Source organism: Gymnoscopelus braueri, assembly GCF_963280865.1.
Source record: "Gymnoscopelus braueri genome assembly, chromosome: 9".
NCBI classification, from domain to species: Eukaryota; Metazoa; Chordata; class Actinopteri; order Myctophiformes; family Myctophidae; genus Gymnoscopelus; species Gymnoscopelus braueri.
Window position 1 is genome coordinate 38,008,443 of NC_137610.1, and position 20,951 is coordinate 38,029,393.

General features: G+C 41.2%; 1 protein-coding gene across 2 annotated transcripts in view; it reads right to left on the minus strand.

Annotated features, from left to right (window-relative positions):
* Positions 1 to 20,951, minus strand: part of plcg2 (phospholipase C, gamma 2) — a 29,207-nt gene that overhangs the window by 5,960 nt on the left and 2,296 nt on the right. The window contains exons 2-25 of one of the 2 annotated variants that reach the window (XM_080438547.1): positions 18,709 to 18,894; positions 16,458 to 16,607; positions 16,211 to 16,304; positions 16,072 to 16,119; positions 13,941 to 14,025; positions 13,100 to 13,180; positions 12,953 to 12,996; positions 12,095 to 12,167; positions 11,708 to 11,809; positions 11,251 to 11,369; positions 10,994 to 11,079; positions 10,783 to 10,903; positions 9,629 to 9,797; positions 8,949 to 9,044; positions 8,237 to 8,323; positions 7,633 to 7,802; positions 6,526 to 6,726; positions 6,217 to 6,342; positions 5,821 to 6,001; positions 5,145 to 5,213; positions 4,802 to 4,911; positions 2,881 to 2,980; positions 2,650 to 2,731; positions 1,537 to 1,715 (exon numbers count right to left, since the gene is read on the minus strand). In XM_080438547.1, coding sequence (XP_080294673.1) covers positions 1,537 to 1,715; positions 2,650 to 2,731; positions 2,881 to 2,980; positions 4,802 to 4,911; positions 5,145 to 5,213; positions 5,821 to 6,001; positions 6,217 to 6,342; positions 6,526 to 6,726; positions 7,633 to 7,802; positions 8,237 to 8,323; positions 8,949 to 9,044; positions 9,629 to 9,797; positions 10,783 to 10,903; positions 10,994 to 11,079; positions 11,251 to 11,369; positions 11,708 to 11,809; positions 12,095 to 12,167; positions 12,953 to 12,996; positions 13,100 to 13,180; positions 13,941 to 14,025; positions 16,072 to 16,119; positions 16,211 to 16,304; positions 16,458 to 16,607; positions 18,709 to 18,892 — 2,757 coding nt within the window. In that variant the 5' untranslated portion in view covers positions 18,893 to 18,894. Of the gene's footprint in view, positions 1 to 1,536; positions 1,716 to 2,649; positions 2,732 to 2,880; positions 2,981 to 4,801; positions 4,912 to 5,144; positions 5,214 to 5,820; positions 6,002 to 6,216; positions 6,343 to 6,525; positions 6,727 to 7,632; positions 7,803 to 8,236; positions 8,324 to 8,948; positions 9,045 to 9,628; positions 9,798 to 10,782; positions 10,904 to 10,993; positions 11,080 to 11,250; positions 11,370 to 11,707; positions 11,810 to 12,094; positions 12,168 to 12,952; positions 12,997 to 13,099; positions 13,181 to 13,940; positions 14,026 to 16,071; positions 16,120 to 16,210; positions 16,305 to 16,457; positions 16,608 to 18,708; positions 18,929 to 20,951 lie in introns of both variants that reach the window. The other variant, XM_080438546.1, reaches the window with a different exon arrangement.

Sequence of the window (20,951 nt, forward strand, 5' to 3'; positions counted from 1 at the left end):
TAAGTCTATCTTTCTCTGGTTGATGTTCTCATGAATTATACATTATTCAAGGGGACCTTGAGTTCTAGATGCATACATATATAGACACATGGGAAAATAAAAAGCATGACATTTCAATAAGAATATAAGAACGTAAAAAATATAAAACAGTCTTCCACTAATACATCTGTACTAAATTACAAATTTCAAATGAATTTACAAATGAATTACAGCTTACATTACAGATTTGACAACATTACAGACATTAATATAACTGTATATTGCACACTAGTCTACAGATACATGACAGATTAGTGTTCATCTTTATAATTATAATTATATAATAGATATATTGATGGTTGTCAAATGGCCATAGGTTTGGTTTTGGCCAAGCGCTAAGCTTCTGGCTTGAAAAAGTAAGCCAATGCAGACATGTCTGCATTCTATCTAATGGCCAGCATGGGGAGACTCCACTTGATTGCATGGAAGTCAATGGGAAAATGACCCCACTGTTTTAATTACCTCAGTAAACATTTTCCAACTGACTTTATGTATGTCTGTAGTTTCAAGACTTCTTTAATACACAATGTTCATGTAGTGAATTTATGATCCAATTTAGAGTAAAATAAATGATAAAGAAGGGTATGATTTAGGGCGTGCATGTGGCTACGTCGAGATTGACAATTTTCTACCATAGACTACCACAGAGATCAGTAAAGAGGCAGAGGAATGCACCCTCTCTGCACCCTCTCATCCTAATATGGCCACTTCTCGTTGCAAATAGCCATGATGGCAGCATTCTATATCCAACATGACAACGGTCAATTTAACGACCGTAAGGCTTTAAAACGCAACTTCACAAACCAATGGTTGACGTCACAGGTGACTCTATCCATTTTCTTACAGTATATGGTTTTGGCTGATTAGATATGCTTTTATGGCCAGCTGCTGCATGTGTGTGTAATGTGTATAAACCTTTGTCAGGAGTAATATTATCCTCCAATGATACATACAATCAGATCTAAGCAGGTGGAACTGGAGAGGTGGGTGAATAAAGCAGGAAGGATTTAATGCAGGAGTGCAGCCTGATGCAAGCAAACTGCTTGATATCAGCATGTGTGAATCATGATTTGTTTGCTTGTAAATGGTTGGTATTACGTTGATTTCCTGAGTGAACTTCCCAATTAAGAGAGGAAATGGCTCAGGAGGTTGTCTGGGAACCGCAAGGATCCCGCTCCTTTTGCCATCATGTCAAAGTGTCCTTAAGCAAGACAGTGGACCATTAACTTCTCACAACGAGCAGGTTGTGTGCTTTACATGCTGCTTTGTCGGTGTGTCAATGTAATTAATGTATTGTAAACACTGTCAAGTTCTTCGGAAAAAGGCGCTACTGTATACAAAATGCAGACTTTCAAACTTTTAACATACTGCTGCTAATGAATCTGTTTATTACCCTTTTGCGTTTATGAAAACAACCGCGTTAACTGAAAAACTATTTTGTCCCCCCATTACTTAAAAACAGTTTGCAAAGGTAGGTGAATTGTTATTGTTGCACACCATTAGATGTTCTGCCTGTTCATTTTCGCGTATCTGTGTGTTGTAGGAATGGGACCAGGCCACCTGGTACCATTCATAAAGCTCCTCCACAGATTCTGCTGCCAAGTCAAACTGCACACAGTCATTCTCCACGTCCTGTAGAGTCATCACGTGGGGCTTCCCGTTCTTACCGTTCTTCACTGGAAAGAAAGAAAGAAAGAAAGAAAGAAAGAAAGAAAGAAAGAGAGAGAGAGAGAGAGAGAGAGAGAGAGAGAGAGAGAGAGAGAGAGAGAGAGAGAGAGAGAGAGAGAGAGAGAGAGAGAGAGAGAGAGAGGTAAGGAAGGAAGGAAGACAGCAGTAAAGAGGGAAACAGGAGAAGTTAGGGAGTTTTGGGGGGGGAGGCTGTCGAGGTACACTATTGCCATGCTGTTGGGGTAAAAATACTGCATAATCAAATCTTCAGAGAGCTTCCATATGCAGTGGTCAAACACCTTGCAACTTTTACCCCACGCCAGGAATCTAAGAGACAAACCCAAAGTAAAGTTCAAACTTTTATACTGTACCTGGCCAAGCTACGAGCTAAGCTATGAGCGATGCACAGAACCGAAATGGCTTTGGCCTGGAGGAACTGACTGTTTTCCCACAAAGACACTCATACAATGGAGAGGGTCATCTAGAGTAAGTGTGATAGAGGGATGAGGTAATGAATCAAATAAGATGGACAGACAATTTCAGTGTGACCTATAGAAATACCCAAACTCTGGTATAGATGTATGCACACGTTCACACACAATTGCGCTCACACACAGGAGTGTGCATGCGCACTCAAACAAATACACACATAAGCACAGTATACGCACTCAAGCTCACACAAATACATACATGTCCTTAGCAGGGATGTCAATAATGATGGGGATACTAGTTTAATAAGATGTGTAATGAGACATTTAAATATTTTATTCTATGTCTCGTTCAAGAGTGGAGTATTATAATTGAGGCACTCTAATATGTATTTGGATACTGCCCCCTACTAGAATGTGTTTCCGATGTTGGATTTGGATTTGTTTTAGTTGGAGAAGTGGGTATTGACAGGCTGTTACCGTTATTGAATAAAGTAAAAGGCGATATACTCACAGCTGGGTGTTACATGTTGGATTTTACACTTAGGGATGTCCACCACGCCTTTACACAGCTCACCCAAGGGGTTGTCTTCTTCCTGTTTCACAGCATAAATACATCACAGGTTGCAGTGATCTATGCTATTCTACTAAACTTCTATATTAGTCTCAATGATTGTGTGGAAGTTAATTTCCATCAATCGATCAATTTGAAGCTCTATTAAGTTTTAACTAAAATACTGTATACCTTCTGTTTTGTCTCATCAGGCCTGGCATTGTTGGACACTTCCTCTACATAATTCGATGGGAAAAACAGCTGCAGCTTTCCACCATGGTCCCCTTTCCACCTGCAGTAGGAAAGTCGAGAGCAATGTGATTAATCCAATGTTGAGCAGTAGCTTTGCTATAAATAGCTAAGCTACAAGCTTAACTACATTTTCCAGTAGCTTGTGGATAACTTTAGTACTTTCAGAATGATGTGGCTTTCAAATGGCTAAGCAATTTAAGACCCAGCCAAGTATTTTGCTGATGACACTCAAAAGGAAAACAACAGCCCACTCCTGCAAACGATGGAAGGCACTACTTCACTAACTATCGGCCTATCTCAATATTACCGTCTTTTTTATTTTATTTAGAAAAACAATATACTTTACAACCATCAATATGGCTTCCGTAAAAAACACTCATCCTTTCCCACAAAAATGTCAATACCCCACGAAGCGAATCAAGGTCTGCTTATACTCTCCAAATGGTTCCAACTTAATAAACTGTCATTAAACAAAAAAAACTACATTTATAATATTTTCTGGTAGGAAGAAATTATTGCGCGTAAAAATGTGTGTGCTTGCAATACTTTGCCACGCTTTCTCCCTGGATCTATTTATTGTGGTCGCGTTTCCTTTCTTGCTTATTATACATTTTACTTCCTTCCATGAGCTGCTGCAGTGCTGCTATTCAGCCACAGAGAAGAACGCCGCTCTGGTTTTGGACTCCATGATTGGATCGACTTTCATGGTCTTTTATAGAAATACGTGAAGCCTGGCTTCATTATCCTGGCTCGACACAGCCTGGCTTGACAAGGCCTAGCTCGACAAAGTCGCTCCTTTTCAGCCTGGCTTGGCGTTCATGGAACCAAATAAACCAGGCTATACGGACCCGACTTTGTTTATATATATAATTGTTTATATATATAATTCCTACAACACACAGATACGTGAACATGAACAGGCAGAACATCTTTAATATAATAATATATTTATCTATAAAACAAAATACCAGTATATCCACCTCCCAGATCATTTCAAACAGTACTTCCAGTCAAATTCCAGCATTCATTCTTACCCAACCAGGCAAGCGAATCAATTACATGTCTCACTATGTACCACCAACAGGGGGCAGTTCGCCATAAAATATAAAGGCGTTTCACTATGGAATGCCCATTTCCATCTAGTAGCTACCACATCCTCCCTACCTACCTACAAAAGAAGCCTAATATGTAAATTGAATACCCGAGTGGATAACTAGATGCAGTATTTATAATATTTTTGTCTCTTCTGCTCAGTTTTTACTTTTATATTTATCATTTGTCCTATATGTATATTTTTTCTTTTTTGTTGTTTTAGTTTTTAGTTTGTTTTGTTTTGTTTTTAATATTAAATAACTCAAATTATATACTGTAAACGGTGAGGTTCTCGCAAAAGTCCCCCTAGGGTTTCTTACCTCACCGGCACAACAATTAAATTGTCAACTTTCCCATGGAAAGAAATAACATGTCCTGTATATGTATACAAAAACTGTTGTGCAAATCAAAAAAATCAAAACAAATCAATCGTTGCCAATCGGAATGGAAAATGAAAAATCGGACAGATATACAGTATCTTGATAACATGACTACAGAGACAATGTGTACCGATTTGCGAGAGTTTTGGACCAAATCTGTAGGAGAAGTGGCAAAAAAAATCTGCGTGTTATAGTGTATAAGGGTGTGTGTGTGTGTGTGTGTGTGTGTGTGTGTGTGTGTGTGTGTGTGTGTGTGTGTGTGTGTGTGTGTGTGTGTGTGTGTGTGTGTGTGTGTGTGTGTGTGTGTGTGTGTGTGTCTGTGTGTGTGTGTGTGTGTGTGTGTGTGTGTGTGTGTGTGTGTGTGTGTGTGTGTGTGTGTGTGTGCTCACCATCCGTCATTCTCTTTAACCACATTGTGTATCAGAGCTCCTTTACTGAAGCTGAGCTCATCTGGCCTCATGGCCTGGTAGACATACAGGGCTCTAACAGTACTCTGAGGCTAGAACACACACACACACACACACACACACACACACACACACACACACACACACACACACACACACACACACACACACACACACACACACACACACACACACACACACACACACACACACACACACATACATTTAACATCTATTATTAGGGAAAAGCATAGCAGAATACATATGCATCATTAAGTGAACGGTACAGTACAACCAGTCTGAGAGTACATTGCTGTATACATACCATTGTTGGCTCAATCTCATTGGGTTCCACATATGTTTTGATGTCATAGTGGGAAGCACAGTCTTTCTCCTACAGAGACAGAGTTAAGCTGTTACTTTACACTCATTCAAGTCATATTGTGTAACATTCCTTTTAGCAGTCTTTTTGGTGACACCTCTGGTTGTCATTACAGTCTGTCTATGGTCTATCAGAACTGCGATCCACCAGAATTCAGTTTGAAACAAAACCATGTATTGCTCCAAAACCACCATGTCCTAGCACTGAGGATATTTTGGAAAGCAACAACAACTTTGTATTAACTTTATACATTAATACATTAAAATGTATTAACTTTAAGATAAACTAATAAATACATTTCCGGTACATTTCCGGTGCCTGCGTAATTCTGCCGAAGTGTCGAGGGCAGACACACAAAAAAAACACATTTATGTCGAATAGTTATTGTGAAAAATGTACCAGCGAAAGATTATATCAAAAGTTTTACTTTTGTTTAATTAAAAACATTACACAGTATGACTTTAAGTTAACGCTCAGGATTTTACCGTGGATCACGAGTGGCCACACAGAGATACACGTCACCAACAAATTGCAGGCTTTCTCACACTTGCTCAGTCACTCTCTCTCTTTCCCTCGTTACATGCATCCTCATTCCCTGCAGACCTGCGTCGTCACTCACCATGCTGAAGCGGTCCACCATCTCAGGGGTGACGGGATAACGTAATTTGATTTTGCGGTACAGTGGCTTTTTCCTGAAATAGTCGACCAGCTCCACCAGACTTTCAAACTCTGTGGTGGTGCCCAGGAGGTACATGCCGCCCTCTTTCTGGATGCGACAGTGCTTCACCATACCATCTCCTCTGAGAGACAACAATCAAGTGGGTTAAAATGCAACAAATACAAGAACTTATGGTCAAAATCTAATGGTCGTATTCAAAAAATATTAAAAGAGTTCAGCTTTGTAGGCAGTGGGAAGAAGTTGAGTTACAAATACACTGTGAATGTGTATTGTCTTAATGCCAGACTCAAATGATGAATGGATTGTGGCATACTACTGTATGTAAAGTTACTGTACCTGAATGTGATAGCGAAGGAGTCTGGCTCTCCCTCCCTCTGTCTGATGAGGAAAGCTCCATCTCTGGGGATTCTCATTAGGTAGTCCTCCGCCTGGCCTCTGCTCAGGTGACTACTGTAGAACCAACTAACAAACAACACACGTCTAATATTAGGGTTTGTGGGTGGACGTGTTACTTGTGATAATTAAGAGTGCATGTGTTGTTTCGTGTCATTGGTTGGCAACGTGACTGTGTGTGTAGAGGTTGTGTGCATCTGCGAACACAATAATATTGATCAGCCCATGTGCATGTGCTAACATAAGACGGACCCCATTTTTAGGTGTGGATCGGGCTGCGGCACGGCGTCCGTGAGACGTAGTTCAAACTCTTGGCAACGTAGGGGGCTGTCTCGATAGTGCTGGATCAGAGTGTAGACGCTGGGGAAGTGGAGTTGAGGCGTCAGGTAGTAGTAAGTGTGTCCTCCTTCTGAACCAGAGCGAACACGACAGTGTTGGACTCGCCCACTGCGCCTGTACAGGCATGAACACATATAAAAGTTACAATTCAAATCCGTAATAATAGTAATAATAATAATCTCAAATTCATATAACGCTATGTACCCAAAGCCACGAGGGGAGGAGAAAACAACAAATATAGAATAAATAAGACACACACAACGAATTAAACACCATCATCGTACCAGCCAGCATACACACCATTCATTCAGAAAAAACGTCTCCCTCACAGCCTACACAGATATTTTCTGCTAATTCTAAGCCACAGATTTTCAAAGTGGGGGTCGTCAGGGGGCGCCAGAGTGGCCAATTGGAAAGGAGAGGAGAAAGCTCTACAAGCTCACAGCGTGTTGTGATATCACTCATTGTGAGCTTATAGAGCCGTTATTTTAGCTATTTCTTTTCTTTTTGTTAAGCCATTTGGCAATAGGGGACCGCAGCCAGAGGCAATGGCTATTTGGAGGTCCTTGGCATGGAAAAGTTTGGCAACCCCAAAGCAGTTTCATGCTATATATTCATCATTTGTATGAATATTTTGCTCTTGATATCAATCACTCAAATGTTCAGGTGGAGTTGTGCTCTAACACATTGGTTCTCAAAGTGGGGTCCGAGGACCCCCAGGGGTCCTTGGAGGGGTACCAGGGGGTCCCCAGCAAAATTAATTAATTGTCACAATCATTTTAACCACTTTAACCATATTTTATACTTTGGCTATTCAAAAATAGCAGATATACAAGCTAATATCACAGCACAGAGTGCCGCGCTATGAGCTTGTAGATCTGCTATTTTAGAAAAATCCCTGGCACAAAATATTTTTGAGATGGGGGAGGGTCCGCAGCCAAATACATATCATTTTGGGGGTCCTTCACATGAAAAAGTTTGAGAACCACTGCTCTAACATGAATCAACTGGACATAGTACCAGAAGGAGAGAGTGTAGTCTGTGACAAATGTGTCACTCTCCCGGACCAGGAAGGTGCCATCTCTGCCACCAGACTCAGCACAGAACTCCTGGAGCAGCCTCTCAGCCATCTGCCGGCCCTCCGGCATTTTACCGTGGAACCACGGCTCCGAACAGTGGAGCTCCAGGGCCTGAAATCAATAAAAGATACGAAGCAAGATGGAGGGAGGCAGAGAGGAGGGAGAAAGAGAGAGACGAGTTAGAGTGTGGGGAGTGTGACAGAAAAGAGAGTAAAATGTAGGGTGGGAGGGAGAATGGTAGGGTGAGTGAACAGGAGGACGGGGTGAAGAGAAGGAAAGTGTGAGGAAGAGAAGCAGTGAAACTTAATGAGAAGTGAAACAGGTTTGGGAGAGAGATATAGAACAGATGTGTGGACAAAGAAGGGTTTAGTAAAGGACAGATCATTTGTGACGGGAGAGAAAATCATAGACGAGTGGTACACAGAGAGTTACTTTAACTCAGAGACTGCGAGAATTAAACAAATAGGCTACTCATGATTTTTTTCTGTGAACAAAAGATCACTGATAACTAATAATGCACTCAGACATTCTCGTCACTGATTTACCTCTACAGCGTCTCCCTCTTCATCCTCATACTCCTCTGCATAATACAGTTTGCCATTTGAGATTATACAGTAGTGCTTATTCCACCGCTGCGGAGAAAATCCAACAGAGATTAAAATACAGAACTTCCTCTAAAAGCAATGTTTGTACAATCAACATTTTCAACTTAATTTGTCTTGGGAGACAAAATTCCCCTTTCAATAAGGTGTTACAATTGTTTCAGTTTCTGCCATTACTCCTAGAAAAGACTGCAAGACACACCATTCTTCATTCCAATATTTTCATGTTTCTAAAACATTGGAAAAAGACTAACATTCTGGTTCAAATGAGTGAGTTTAGAGGGATCCATACAGTACTAATACTAGTGCTGAAATGCTGAAAACAGAAAAATCATAATTTGGATATGGATAACAATATAATTCATTTTGGGACACATCATCAGTTTGATAAACTACCATTTGAGAGTCCTGGGCCAAATGCTGAATATATCTAGGAATCCAACTGTAAAAACATTGAGACCCCCTTTTCTACAGGAGTCTATCCCTGTTTCACAATGTGCTAGACCCCTGGGAGATGGACCTACCATCAGCACCAAGTACTAACCGCACGACTTGCCGCACTCAAGCCGTGCTACTCAAGGACTATATTATAGGTGTTCATCCCTGGAGGCACTTTGGGGTTCAGAGGTTGTTAAAGATCACTATTTCACAATACCTGGTCTACGGGATCCCAGATCTGCAGGTCTCCCATTTTGTCCCCCTTCTTGAATTCCTTCCTTATTATCCCAGTCTCCATGCATAGCGTCTTGTGCTGCAAGAGGACAACAGGTCAGTGACTCCCTTGACCGCCTGACGTTTGCTTATCAGACAAATATTGGTGTGGATGATGCCATGATCTACCTGCTCCACAGAGCCTACACACACAAGAGACTCAATCAATCCTTTGTGCTAGGAGCCATCAAGCTCAACCAAGACACCACACGTTCTGTGCTGTTCTTAGACTAATTACTTCTGCTTGACTCTGGCACACTTTTGCACATCGACTACTTTAATGTAAGCCAAAGAACCAAAACAGATTTAGGATTTTTGCTGTAAATATTTCACTGTTAATAGATTGAATAATATCAAATAATAGTTATAATCAGCAATTGCTCATTATACTCACTATTGTACTACTCTTGTAGGCTGGCTGAGACTATACATAATCTGCCTCAAATAGTATTCAGTGTTGATAGCCTATATACCGGTACATACAGTATATATCCATTATGGACATATGGTATACATCCACGTATATGTATCTTCATATTTCTGGTGATAGATTGACTAGTGAAGTAAAGACAGTGAGAGACTGAGTAAGAGTCAGGGAGAGATAGAGAAAGAGAGAGAATGTACCTTGAGTATAATCTTGCCCTTGAGTTGTGCTGGAGAGGGAAGTTGATCAGCCATCTCTTCAATAGGTTCCATCAGCAGTTTGTCCCCAAACACCTCCTTAAAGACACGCGCCATGTGACGCTGCTGCTCGAGTTTGCAATGCTCCTCTATGGACAGGATCAGTGGGTAACTGAAATAACATAAGAATAGCAGCAATAAGTCGCTGTGTGTGTGTGTGTGTGTGTGTGTGTGTGTGTGTGTGTGTGTGTGTGTGTGTGTGTGTGTGTGTGTGTGTGTGTGTGTGTGTGTGTGTGTGTGTGTGTGTGTGTGTGTGTCCTGGGCATGACGTTAAACTGCCCCGTTGTAACTACCACCGTTAATATAGTAGGTGCAGATTTAAGATGCATTCGCAACTTCTGGGGACTGTGTGCTTCATTAAGATCGCAAGCTTGCATACAAGAAGGTGCTGCTCACTGATGGAGTATACCGACAGCCGACGCTGCCTGGCGGCCCTTCCCTTGAGCAGCTATATCGGGAAGAGAGGCGGTGTAACTAACTACCAACAGGCGGTGGATAAAGACCCGCCGGCCATCTAGCGGTGTGTCCGCTAGCTGAGGAACAACAATGGGTGGACTTTCGGGCTCGTGGGAGCAGCTACGGAGAGCACTTTGACACCGGGCGGCAGTGCAGGAGTGGACGGGGAACTTTGTTTCCTCTGGTGGTCCAGCCTGGGATATGCCCGTAGACTGGTTGTTAGAGCGGGTTTCGACAACTTGGGATGCCCAGAAAGGAGGCAGGAGGGCTGGCAGAGTGTTGTGCTGTCTCTGCTATGATTGTCAGCCGCCATGCGGAGACACTGCTGCTGGTGCCCATGGAGGGCTGGGTGACATGACATGCTTGTTGTATCATGAGGACATAATGCCTTGACTTTGAGGATGTAACCTTGCTGCACCGTAATATTTGTGTCCTTGTATACATTTCCTTTTGTGTGGACATAAATAAATTGCTAAAATGTGTGTGTGTGTGTGTGTGTGTGTGTGTGTGTGTGTGTGTGTGTGTGTGTGTGTGTGTGTGTGTGTGTGTGTGTGTGTGTGTGTGTGTGCGTGCGTGTGCGTAGGGTGACGATGGGTGCCGCCAATAACATAACATTTAGAGATGATTATTCTGACACTAACTCTGAGGTGACGAAGGCATGCTCATTGATGGCTTTAACAACATCGTCAAACTTGATTTTAGTTGTCCTGGTCCATCCATGGTAGATGATTGGCAGCTCCCCGGGGCCATCCCAGCAATCCACTGGAAGTATACAACAGGTACTTAGTTTAAATCATGCAATTTGATCGCAATTTGATGATTTCTTTTTAATATTTTAACCGTTCCACTGACATTCAACGCAGCGACATCCAAGACGCAGGCAGCGTATGTAGGCTTCTGGGGACGATTCACTACGAAGCTGGTCACCTGTCAGATACCTTCAACACATCAACACCCCAACACAGGGAACATGTGAAATTAAGATAGATTTCACAAAATATATAATATACAGTAGATATATAGACATATAGATATATACACACACACACACACACACACACACACACACACACACACAATATGTGTGTACGTCAGTGTGTAGTACTGACGTGTTGTGCGAAGAGTTGATCCAGTAATGAGACAGGGGGTTGTTCATGTCCAGGTTGCTGATCTCTGAGAACTTCTCATCCCAGATTGCGTTCTCCTTAGAAAACAGGAAACCTAAAAACTGTGAATGATACAGAGTAGAGAAGACTGGTTTCAACTCTGACAATGAGACAGAGAGAGCAACAGAGACAGTGATGGACACCCATTCACAATCATACATTGCTCAACTGCTGAATGACTATTAATGACTAATAAATGACTAATCACTATTATTGACCTCTTGACTCTCCCTGAATGTGATACTGTCCTTTTCACACACACACACACACACACACACACACACACACACACACACACACACACACACACACACACACACACACACACACACACACACACACACACACACACACACACACGCTCTTTGACTTTAAGACACATAAATAAAATAAGCAGCACCTCGCTGACAGTGAACTTGGGGTCATTGGTTTTCCTCATGGTATCATCAATGAAGGTCGTCATCAGCTCTCTGACCTGGTTCTGATCAGTGGCCCACGACTCCTGTGTGTGTGTGTGTGTGTGTGTGTGTGTGTGTGTGTGTGTGTGTGTGTGTGTGTGTGTGTGTGTGTGTGTGTGTGTGTGTGTGTGTGTGTGTGTGTGTGTGTGTGTGAGTGAGTGAGTGAGTGAGTGAGTGAGTGAGTGAGTGAGTGAGTGAGTGAGTGAGTGAGTGGGTGGGTGAGTGAGTGAGTGTTGTGAATGAGGGACATAGAAGAAAAGGACAAAGGCAATCAGACAGAAACGGAGAAAGACAAACAGACACCTGAAATATTATAACAATGCATGTACCTGCTGCTGGTGGAGGAGAAATTGTTGGAAGTCATGGAGCAGAACCTCTGAGGAATCAGCCTTATCTGTGCAACTACAAGATAGAAAAGACCCAATACACTGTCACACCACACTACTCTCACATTCATCTTTTTAATTTGTTCTCCAATGCTAACAACCACATTACATTACATTACAGTCAGCCACAGAAAGGTACAGTGAAAGTCAACAACCTTTTGATAACACTTACTAGCACTTTTTTTCTTTTCTTTTTTTCTTAATTTAGCATGTAGACAGACATGAAGCAGAGGGTTGAGGGGGGGTAAAGCCTGCAGCAAACTACAACCGACATAGATTTGAAGAGACGTTGGCTGAGGCGGTTAGGAGGTACAAGTCTCACAAGCCAACCTCCAGGAAGGTACAAACAACTCTGTAATCCCCCTCTGTGTGACCATAAACCCATGTTGTCACAGGAAATGGCAAAACCTCTGTACCTTTGTGACAAATTTACCACAGCGCATCAAAGGGAGATTCAGGTATTAAAAGCACAGGTACCAGCGCTGTACATAGCTTCAGTGGCTCGAGCGAGAACTGAGTTCTGAGGCAGTATAAAACACTTTAATCCTCTCCGAACTTTCTTCGTTTCCGCCAGCACTACCGAAACCGAAAAAAGTTCTTGTTCGGTTGGAGTATGCTGCAGGCTTAAGACATGCAACACAGCACTATCCAGTCAGCTATCGCAATATCCAGCATGCCCCAGACCATGATGTTTAAGTACATGTCATTTAAAGAATTTTAAGACTATTAAACAGAAACACGCTATCCAATTCAAAGCCACAGGAGAAATCTGCAAATATCACACAAAAATAGGATGCTTACCCCATGATGAAAGCACACATTTCTGTTTTAAACTCCTCAAGGATCTAACATTGAAGAATGACAGCATGAATTATACAATAACAATCATTAGAACGGATGTTCAGTGCTTATTAAAACAACAACAACATAAGGTAATTTCAGACTCACTTCTTTCTGTTCAAACATTATGAGGTTGTACAATTTATGAAACTGCTCAAAGTCCAAATGGTCTTTTGGTGCTCCCACTTCCTGTGAAAGCAACAGGAGGAAACAAAATGCTGTCATACTGTACATCATAGCACATTCAGTGGCTCAATTCAGAAAAGTTTACAATACACTATTTATTTCACCTTATTAGAATAAAGTGAGACATCTGCCAGCTTGTAAGTGTGATCTTGTCTCATAAGTCTTGGGTATCATTGAATTCAATTTCTTCAATTTCTACGCAACATCTACGCTGTGACGTTTTCATCGAAAAGCAGGGTTTTTAAATTAAAACCATCTCCGTCCTCAGGTTAGTGTTAGCACCTTGTCAGGAGTCATCTCCGTCTACACTCCAAGCCTGATTATGCATGCAACATGACCATTCACGTACACTGGGCATGTGTACGGGCATATCACTTTTGATTGAAACACACAATACATTTCAGTCAGCAGAATTGGTACTCTGTACAGGTGAGTAATGGCCCAATTCAAGCACTGTCTGTAACAACGTCATTCATTATCATAATATACAAGTAAGTACATCCACAGGTGCCTTCATTTTTGTTGTTGCTCCTTCCACATGTGGACATAGTGTAATAGCTTGCCTCCTGCATACAGTATGTAGGCAGAATCTAATGGCATAACAAGGTTAGTATTAATGCTGGAAGTGAATAATTTTTCAATTATAATGATATTTTACGACCAGGAAATAAAGATTTAAATACACAGCTTCCCTGAATCCAAACTGAAATATTGTGCCATACATTCAGTGAGGACAAGGTAAAGATAAAGGAAGACACAGTACCAAGAGTTTTTCTTTGAGGGTTCGTGTGTTAGGGGCCTTGTAGTTAAGCTGAGGTAAGAGGGACTTCAGCTCCTTCAAGCTGATGCTGTAGAGGACAGTGTGAGAGAAAATATGAATTATAACTTGCAGCTCTAAGTATGAATTAAAGGAAATTGAAACTAGGATAGAGTGAAGACTTGACTGACAAATGGCATACGGTCTGATTCATGCTTGATCTGTATGGATAGTGTCTCTGGTTTCAGGTTTTCAAATGTTCCAGTCCATATTCAAAAGCAGCGCACACCTTAGCTTAATTTCTGTTGTTGCTTGGTGTGAATTTAGTAAAGAGATTTAGTAAAGAGAACATCATATGGTTAAAATTTATGGAGATTTAGTAAAGAGAACATCATATGGTTAAAATGTTTAAGTGATGCACAGAGCCTCCATACACTCCAGCAGACCCTGCCAGCACTGGAGCCTCCAAAACTGCTGTCCCCTTGCTGGATCAAGGATGAATCGGCCTTAAACAACCATATCGGTCATCTGGTATGTTTAGCACTGACTGACTGGCATTGACTACATCTCACGGTATCCTGGATATAACTGCCGACCATTTTCCAAAGCATATTGTGGTATGTTTGACTTTCAAGGAAGGCACTGAATTCCATTCATTTCAGTCTGGTATGAAGATCAACTTACAGAGGTGTATAAGTTATTATACATTAAAGATCATTATGTAATTTTGTTTAGTGAATAACATGTCATTTTGTCCAATCTGTATTGTAGAGTATGTTAATACAAAATAACTGATACAATTGGGGTGGTTGTATTTGGTCTCCCTGCTCTTATATTGAGATAGCCTCGCGTAGCCAGACTATATCACTGCGTGGATATGAGTCTGGTGCTTCTATGAGGACGTTTTTTTTCCAAGGGGGCGGGATCAAAACAATGGCTCTCGACGCAATTGGTTAGACCTAGGGGTGTGCCGATACACTAATTTCACGAAACGATACGATACGATATTGGGCACACAACTTCGATACGATTTCGATACGATACGATACGCACTTTTTTATTATGAAAATATATGGGGGAGAAAAAAAGCAGATGCAAACAAATATTTCTGTTTTTGCATTATTTAGGCATGCAAACTTGTAGCTTTTCAGCTTCCACTAGCCGTTTTGAATCCAAATAGGGCAATAGTGTGACACCTGACCCGAAAAAAAACAACATGTTGTCACCCTTTTCACCTCGGGGCTGTTTGCATGCCTGATTATTATTATTGTAAAAAAAAAAAAAAAAAACGATACATATCGTCACGAAAACGTATCACGATATATCGCGGGACGATATATCGGCACACCCCTAGTTAGACCTACAACCAACTACCAATTACAGTCTCCCACATTTGAATACTGGGCCCTGATTGGTCACCCCAGACTTCAGGAGCAGGAAATGGATTCACAATGGAGCGGTGCCAGACCCAAATCGCGGAGGGCACATTTTTTTTGCACTGGCAGATTTGTCTGGTCCCAGGCTAATATTGAGACATATAGATCCTGTGTTGGAAACAATCTTTGACACAATCCTATTTCTAGTTTTGCAAAAAAAAATACCTAAAGGTCAAAATTCAAATTCTCCCAAGAGCAAGCAGGCAGGCTCTATAGACCCATTATTTGTTTACCAACATTGAAACTGGACACACAGGTGATTGTTTCATGCAATCAATTCCCAATTTTCTCGGGGTGCGCTGGTTTCAGTACATTCAACCCCCTCTTGTGTGTTGGCTAGTGAGGCGAGTCCTAGCGAGACATGACAGAATGGGTTTCATTTGGTGCCGGCCTGCGCGCGCATACTGGTTCTTATCAGTGTGACGTCATCTGTTAAGGGGTCTATTAGCTCAGTGGTCAAAATTTCAGCACTTGCGCAGGAGACTCGGGTTCACATCCGGGGTAGAACAGGAAGTTACATAGTGCAGCTTTAACTGTGTTTTCAAATGCAAATTGATTAGAAAGGTTAAGCTGAAAATAGTCCTAAGAGAAAATATAATTGTACAAATGAAATTCAAACATCCATTATAAACCATGCAATGATATTTAGCACGTGACGTGAGACTTTAAGTCAGAGACAAACAAGAGGTGTAATACTTTACCTGTTCTTTTTGGTCTGATTGATAGAATACATCTGTTTCCTCAACCAACTAGAAGTACAGAAATAAGTGTTTTCGTAAGATAACCATATCATTCATTGCATGTTCATTAGCATTAGCATTAGCGTGTGTATATGAGTACCTCTCTATGATGTCTGGAGTGGGGGCTGCCAGTGTCTCTTGTCTTAGTAACTCCAGTCCTAACAGCCATTTGTCTGCATCCTCCACCGAATCAGCTGGGAAATCCACAGACGTTTAACCAGCATTTAATCTCAAATGAATTTAGGAAAACTTCAAACTGTAATTTCTTTACCAAGTACTAGAAGCCATTATTGTGCGGTGTGAAACAACACATATTATCCCCGTGTCTGCACACATAAAATACCCACCTCCAAGACTCAGTGTGTTCAGTACAAACTGGGAGCCGTAGAAGATTGTGAAACAGGTATTTTCATCATGTTTGTCCTTGCCGTCTCTGAAGCGTTCAAAATCTTTTGAGTTTCTACCTGGACGAATCTCCCTGATCTCAAACAGGTCCACTGAAAAAGATAATTTGTGATTGCATAATTTGCATTTGTAAATGGGAGAAATATACCCTAAAATCAACCTATCAAAATGTGTTTAATAATACAGTAGCATACAGAATGTGCATTGCTTAAGCATGCTGTTTGTTATCTGAACAACTGTGTGTGACAGCATCACACAACTCTCATTCTTAGGACGTCACCACCATATAATTTGTAGATGACAACACTGTGACAGGTCTGGTCTCATGTGTTGCCTCACTAGTTGACTGGTGTGTTCATGACTACTTAGCAAAGCCTAAACATCTCAACCCAAGGAGACGGTTGTAGACTTCTGCAAAATCAAAAATGAGCTTCTGCCCTTAAAAGTCATCAATTATCAGGCCGTCAACAGCTTCAAATTTCTGGAAGACCATCATTTCTTCTTGTCTTAAATGGAATGTCAAGGTAGACCATATTGTGCAGAAATATCAACATGTTTTTCTTTCTGCAACAATCGAAGACGTTTGATGTGTCAAAGCAAGGCAGGGATGTGTGACTTTTACTGAGCTGTGAAAGTGTTCTCACATTCCGAATCCCAGTGTGGTATGGTATTTAGTCGATTACATTAAGGAGCTTATTAAAAGCAGCATCAAACATCATGGGGTCGTTGGTTTGACCATTAACTTAACTGTGCAGTTTTCTTTTCAATGCATCAGTCACTTGTGTGTATTACTTTATTTATTTATACTGTTGTTTATTTGTATTGTAGTCTAACCAAGCACACACCAAAATAAATTCCAATCATTTGTACATTGAAATGGTAATAAATTATATGCTTATAACACACACTGTATGGATATAGCTATAATACATCAAAAACAGAAATAGTTTTGTTCTTGTGTTAAGTGCATCTCTATTAGGTGTACGAGTTTTGAAATAAATACATTTTAAGTAAGTAAAAGATGTGCTCCTACAGTATATGTTTTTTTGTAAATAATTATGAGAGGGGTGCCCTTATTTTCACCTGAACATCTGCCTCCCAAAATGCCTGTGCACGACCCTATGAGGAAGAGTCAGTGGGCTGAAGCTGTAGAGTTTTGAACAAATTGCTGTTTTTTTTAACTGCAGTCAATGAGGAGGTCATATTTCAAAATGTTATAAAAACAACAGTTTTTAGTATAGCACACATAGTGTCATAGATGAAGTTTTGAGTGCAGGTAAGTAAAGGCAAGATCAGTTTGCATTGGGTACAATGTTCAATATGAGTTCAGTAGCCATGTGGCTTGCTGTTTGCTGGGACACGTGGTCTGACTCACCTGAGGGAGTCAGGTTGGGGGCTTATTTTCATTTTCACTTTGCATCTCAAAGACTGAAGATTTCAGTGGTTTCATTTATCTTCAGCGCCTTGCTGAGTGCACTTGAACTTTAGAGCCCCATTGACAATTTTTTGTGTCTTTATGGGGTTTCTTGCAAGTTAGTTAGTGAGTGAGTGAGTGAGTGAGTGAGTGAGTGAGTGAGTGAGTGAGTGAGTGAGTGAGTGAGTGTTAACACCAACTTAACTCATGTTTACATTCTCAGAATTAAATGAGAATGTGGGGTTTACTGTGTAAACTTCAGTAGAGGTTCAGGCCGCTATGCAGCCCTCACACCTACATCACACTGCCGATCCGACTGATATGCCCATTTATGGAGATCTCTGCTTCTGTCAGTCATTGTCCCTTTTAGGCCCATACTATATGGAGATCTCTGTATGTGTCAGTCCATGTCCTTTTTATGCCAATATATGGAGATCCCTGACATCATCAGTAAATGCCCATATATGGACATGGCCCCTTTTGTGCCTGTATGTGGAGCTGACTGATCTGTTTGCGCCTGATGCCATGACGACACATTGAGGTTAGACTCTAACCTCAATGTGTCATCATGGCATTAGGAGTCCTAATGTTGCATTAGGAGTGTGTTGACTCTAACCGTTAGAGTCAACACACTCCATATTTCGGCATAGCTGCATTGGGAACTCCTTATATGGTTATGGCTGAGTCATGGTGACATGAGTGTGACGACATGGTCCGTCACGCCAGCCGGTCCACCCTTAAGCCAATTTTAATATAGGATGTGTGAGCGTTTTACTCACTGACTCCATCGGTCTTGTCTGCGGTGCGTGTCCACGCCACCTGTCGCGTCTCCATGATAACCTGCACAGTGAGCCGCTCCACCTTCTGGAGGAACACTGTCATGACGATACCCATCTCCAGGTCCCGCTTGATCAGACTCTTCTTGTACTCCGTCATCTCCCCCTGCTGTCCCCGACTCGCCATCTCTGTTGCAGGAGGAGATAGGGAGAAAGGGAGAGACTGAGGGAGGGAGACAGAAAGAGAGCAAGAGTAAGAGTAAAAACAGAATAAGAAGGAGGGAGACAAAAAGAGATGGTGGTTTCCCGTTCACATTCAGGCGGTGATCTTTAAAATTTCATGTCACGGTTATCCTGGCCAAAATAAATGTGATTCACAATAATATCCCGACTAGTAACATGCCCATTCAGGGCATGGCCACTATTCGGAAAGTGTGGCCGCTCAGCTCAACCTATCAAGTTCACACATGGCGGGTGTGTTGCTGAGGTGCAGTGTCGAGTGTGAAGTCATTCGGAAGAGCAGTTTGGTCGATCAGTTGAGTGGTTCACGGGATACGCTTGCCCACTTGGAGCGAGCCGGGCTGGTTCTGGAGAATCACTAATTTGATCGACTTTACACTCGAAACTGCACTGTATTGGGTCCTCTGCAGTACACCAGAGAAGGAAACAACACTGTGGCATTTTTCTGTAAAAAGTACTTCTAGTCTTTACTTGGAAAGTGAAACGTGCCAAATCATGGTCCGAGGTGCAAAAACGTCAGCATGTTCACTTCTTCTGGCTTTAGTTGTGATCCTAGAGGTGTGATAATGTCACTGTGCCCACTGGCACTAAACTGAACTCTTCAAGACACTCGTTCTCACTCATGTATGGATAATAACGTTATCTTGAGTGTTTTCTGTCGCGATAAAAAAAGATAAGATGTTATATCCTCCCATCCCTAGTTCACATAAGTATCTATGCAAAAACACAGGAAACATCTAAATGATATAAATATGATTGCTATTTCTCATCATTCATCTGCTCTGGTAAAAAGTGTAACAAAATGTGGGACAAGGCAACCCTGGCCTACATGACTCAAAATCTTTCATCAAAAAAATCTGTCACAATCATGTAACCTTCTGAGTATGACATCATGTTTTGTCTTTTTCCTTTGTTTAGTCTTGTGGTATATTTTGTATCTGTTAATCTTGTGCTGTTTTGATCCTTATAAATGCCTTTGTATAAGAAGAACTTTCAATAAACAGATAAAAAAATGTCACGATCATGACATTTTACTTGACAATTAATTGTCATACAAATAAGTATGTGATTTAATTGTGTTTTTGGCATCGAACATTGGAACATATTAACAACGTAAACCTTAAAGTTACAACTGTACTTTTTTCAGTCTACACCAAATCTCTTTGCCAAAAATAGCCAATCTACAAGCTCACTGATCAGAACTGATCTGCTAGTTTTGGTGAATGTTCCCCCCAATATAGGGATGCTGGAGTTCTCGTGGTTAAAAAGAATATATTTTAGACTTTGTAAACAAAAAATCAAATCAAAATCAGATCAAAATAATAATATGGCCAAAACAGGCCATATTAAAACATTTCACTTGAGGTGTTTGGAATACTTGCATGGACATTCAGCATAATGTAGGCTAGGATCGGCACCAAAGGCATTACAACCCACTGACATTTGTAGCTCTGGGGTGTGTGTGTGTGTGTGTGTCTGTGTGTGTGTGTGTGTGTGTGTGTGTGTGTGTGTGTGTGTGTGTGTGTGTGTGTGTGTGTGTGTGTGTGTGTGTGTGTGTGTGTGTGTGTGTGTGTGTGTGTGTGTGTGTGTGTACAGTTTCTGTTTTCCTCTGCAGGTGCAGTAATTCAACTAGTAAAGCAGTGCCGCATACAAATATGAAAAAATATTACAGTAGTGTAGGCACAGGATTTGATTATATACAGTTTCAAGAAACCCCTTGTCTCCCCTGGACAGGACACATCTTATAGAACGCAGTTTAACTGCAGTATATAATGAGTGGGCATACAGTATTGGTTAACATATTATGTTAATACCACAAGGTAAAATAAATAAATCAATAAAAAGCTTGAGAGATATAAATTCATTTTACTACCACCAAAATGTCCTTAAAAAGGATATGTCAGAAAATGAAATGACATGTGGAGAAATTAAATCCCCTTGTTAAGAGGCCGCCGTTTTTCCTTTTTTCTCCTCTGTAAATATAACTGTGTGTATTTTTTGATGAC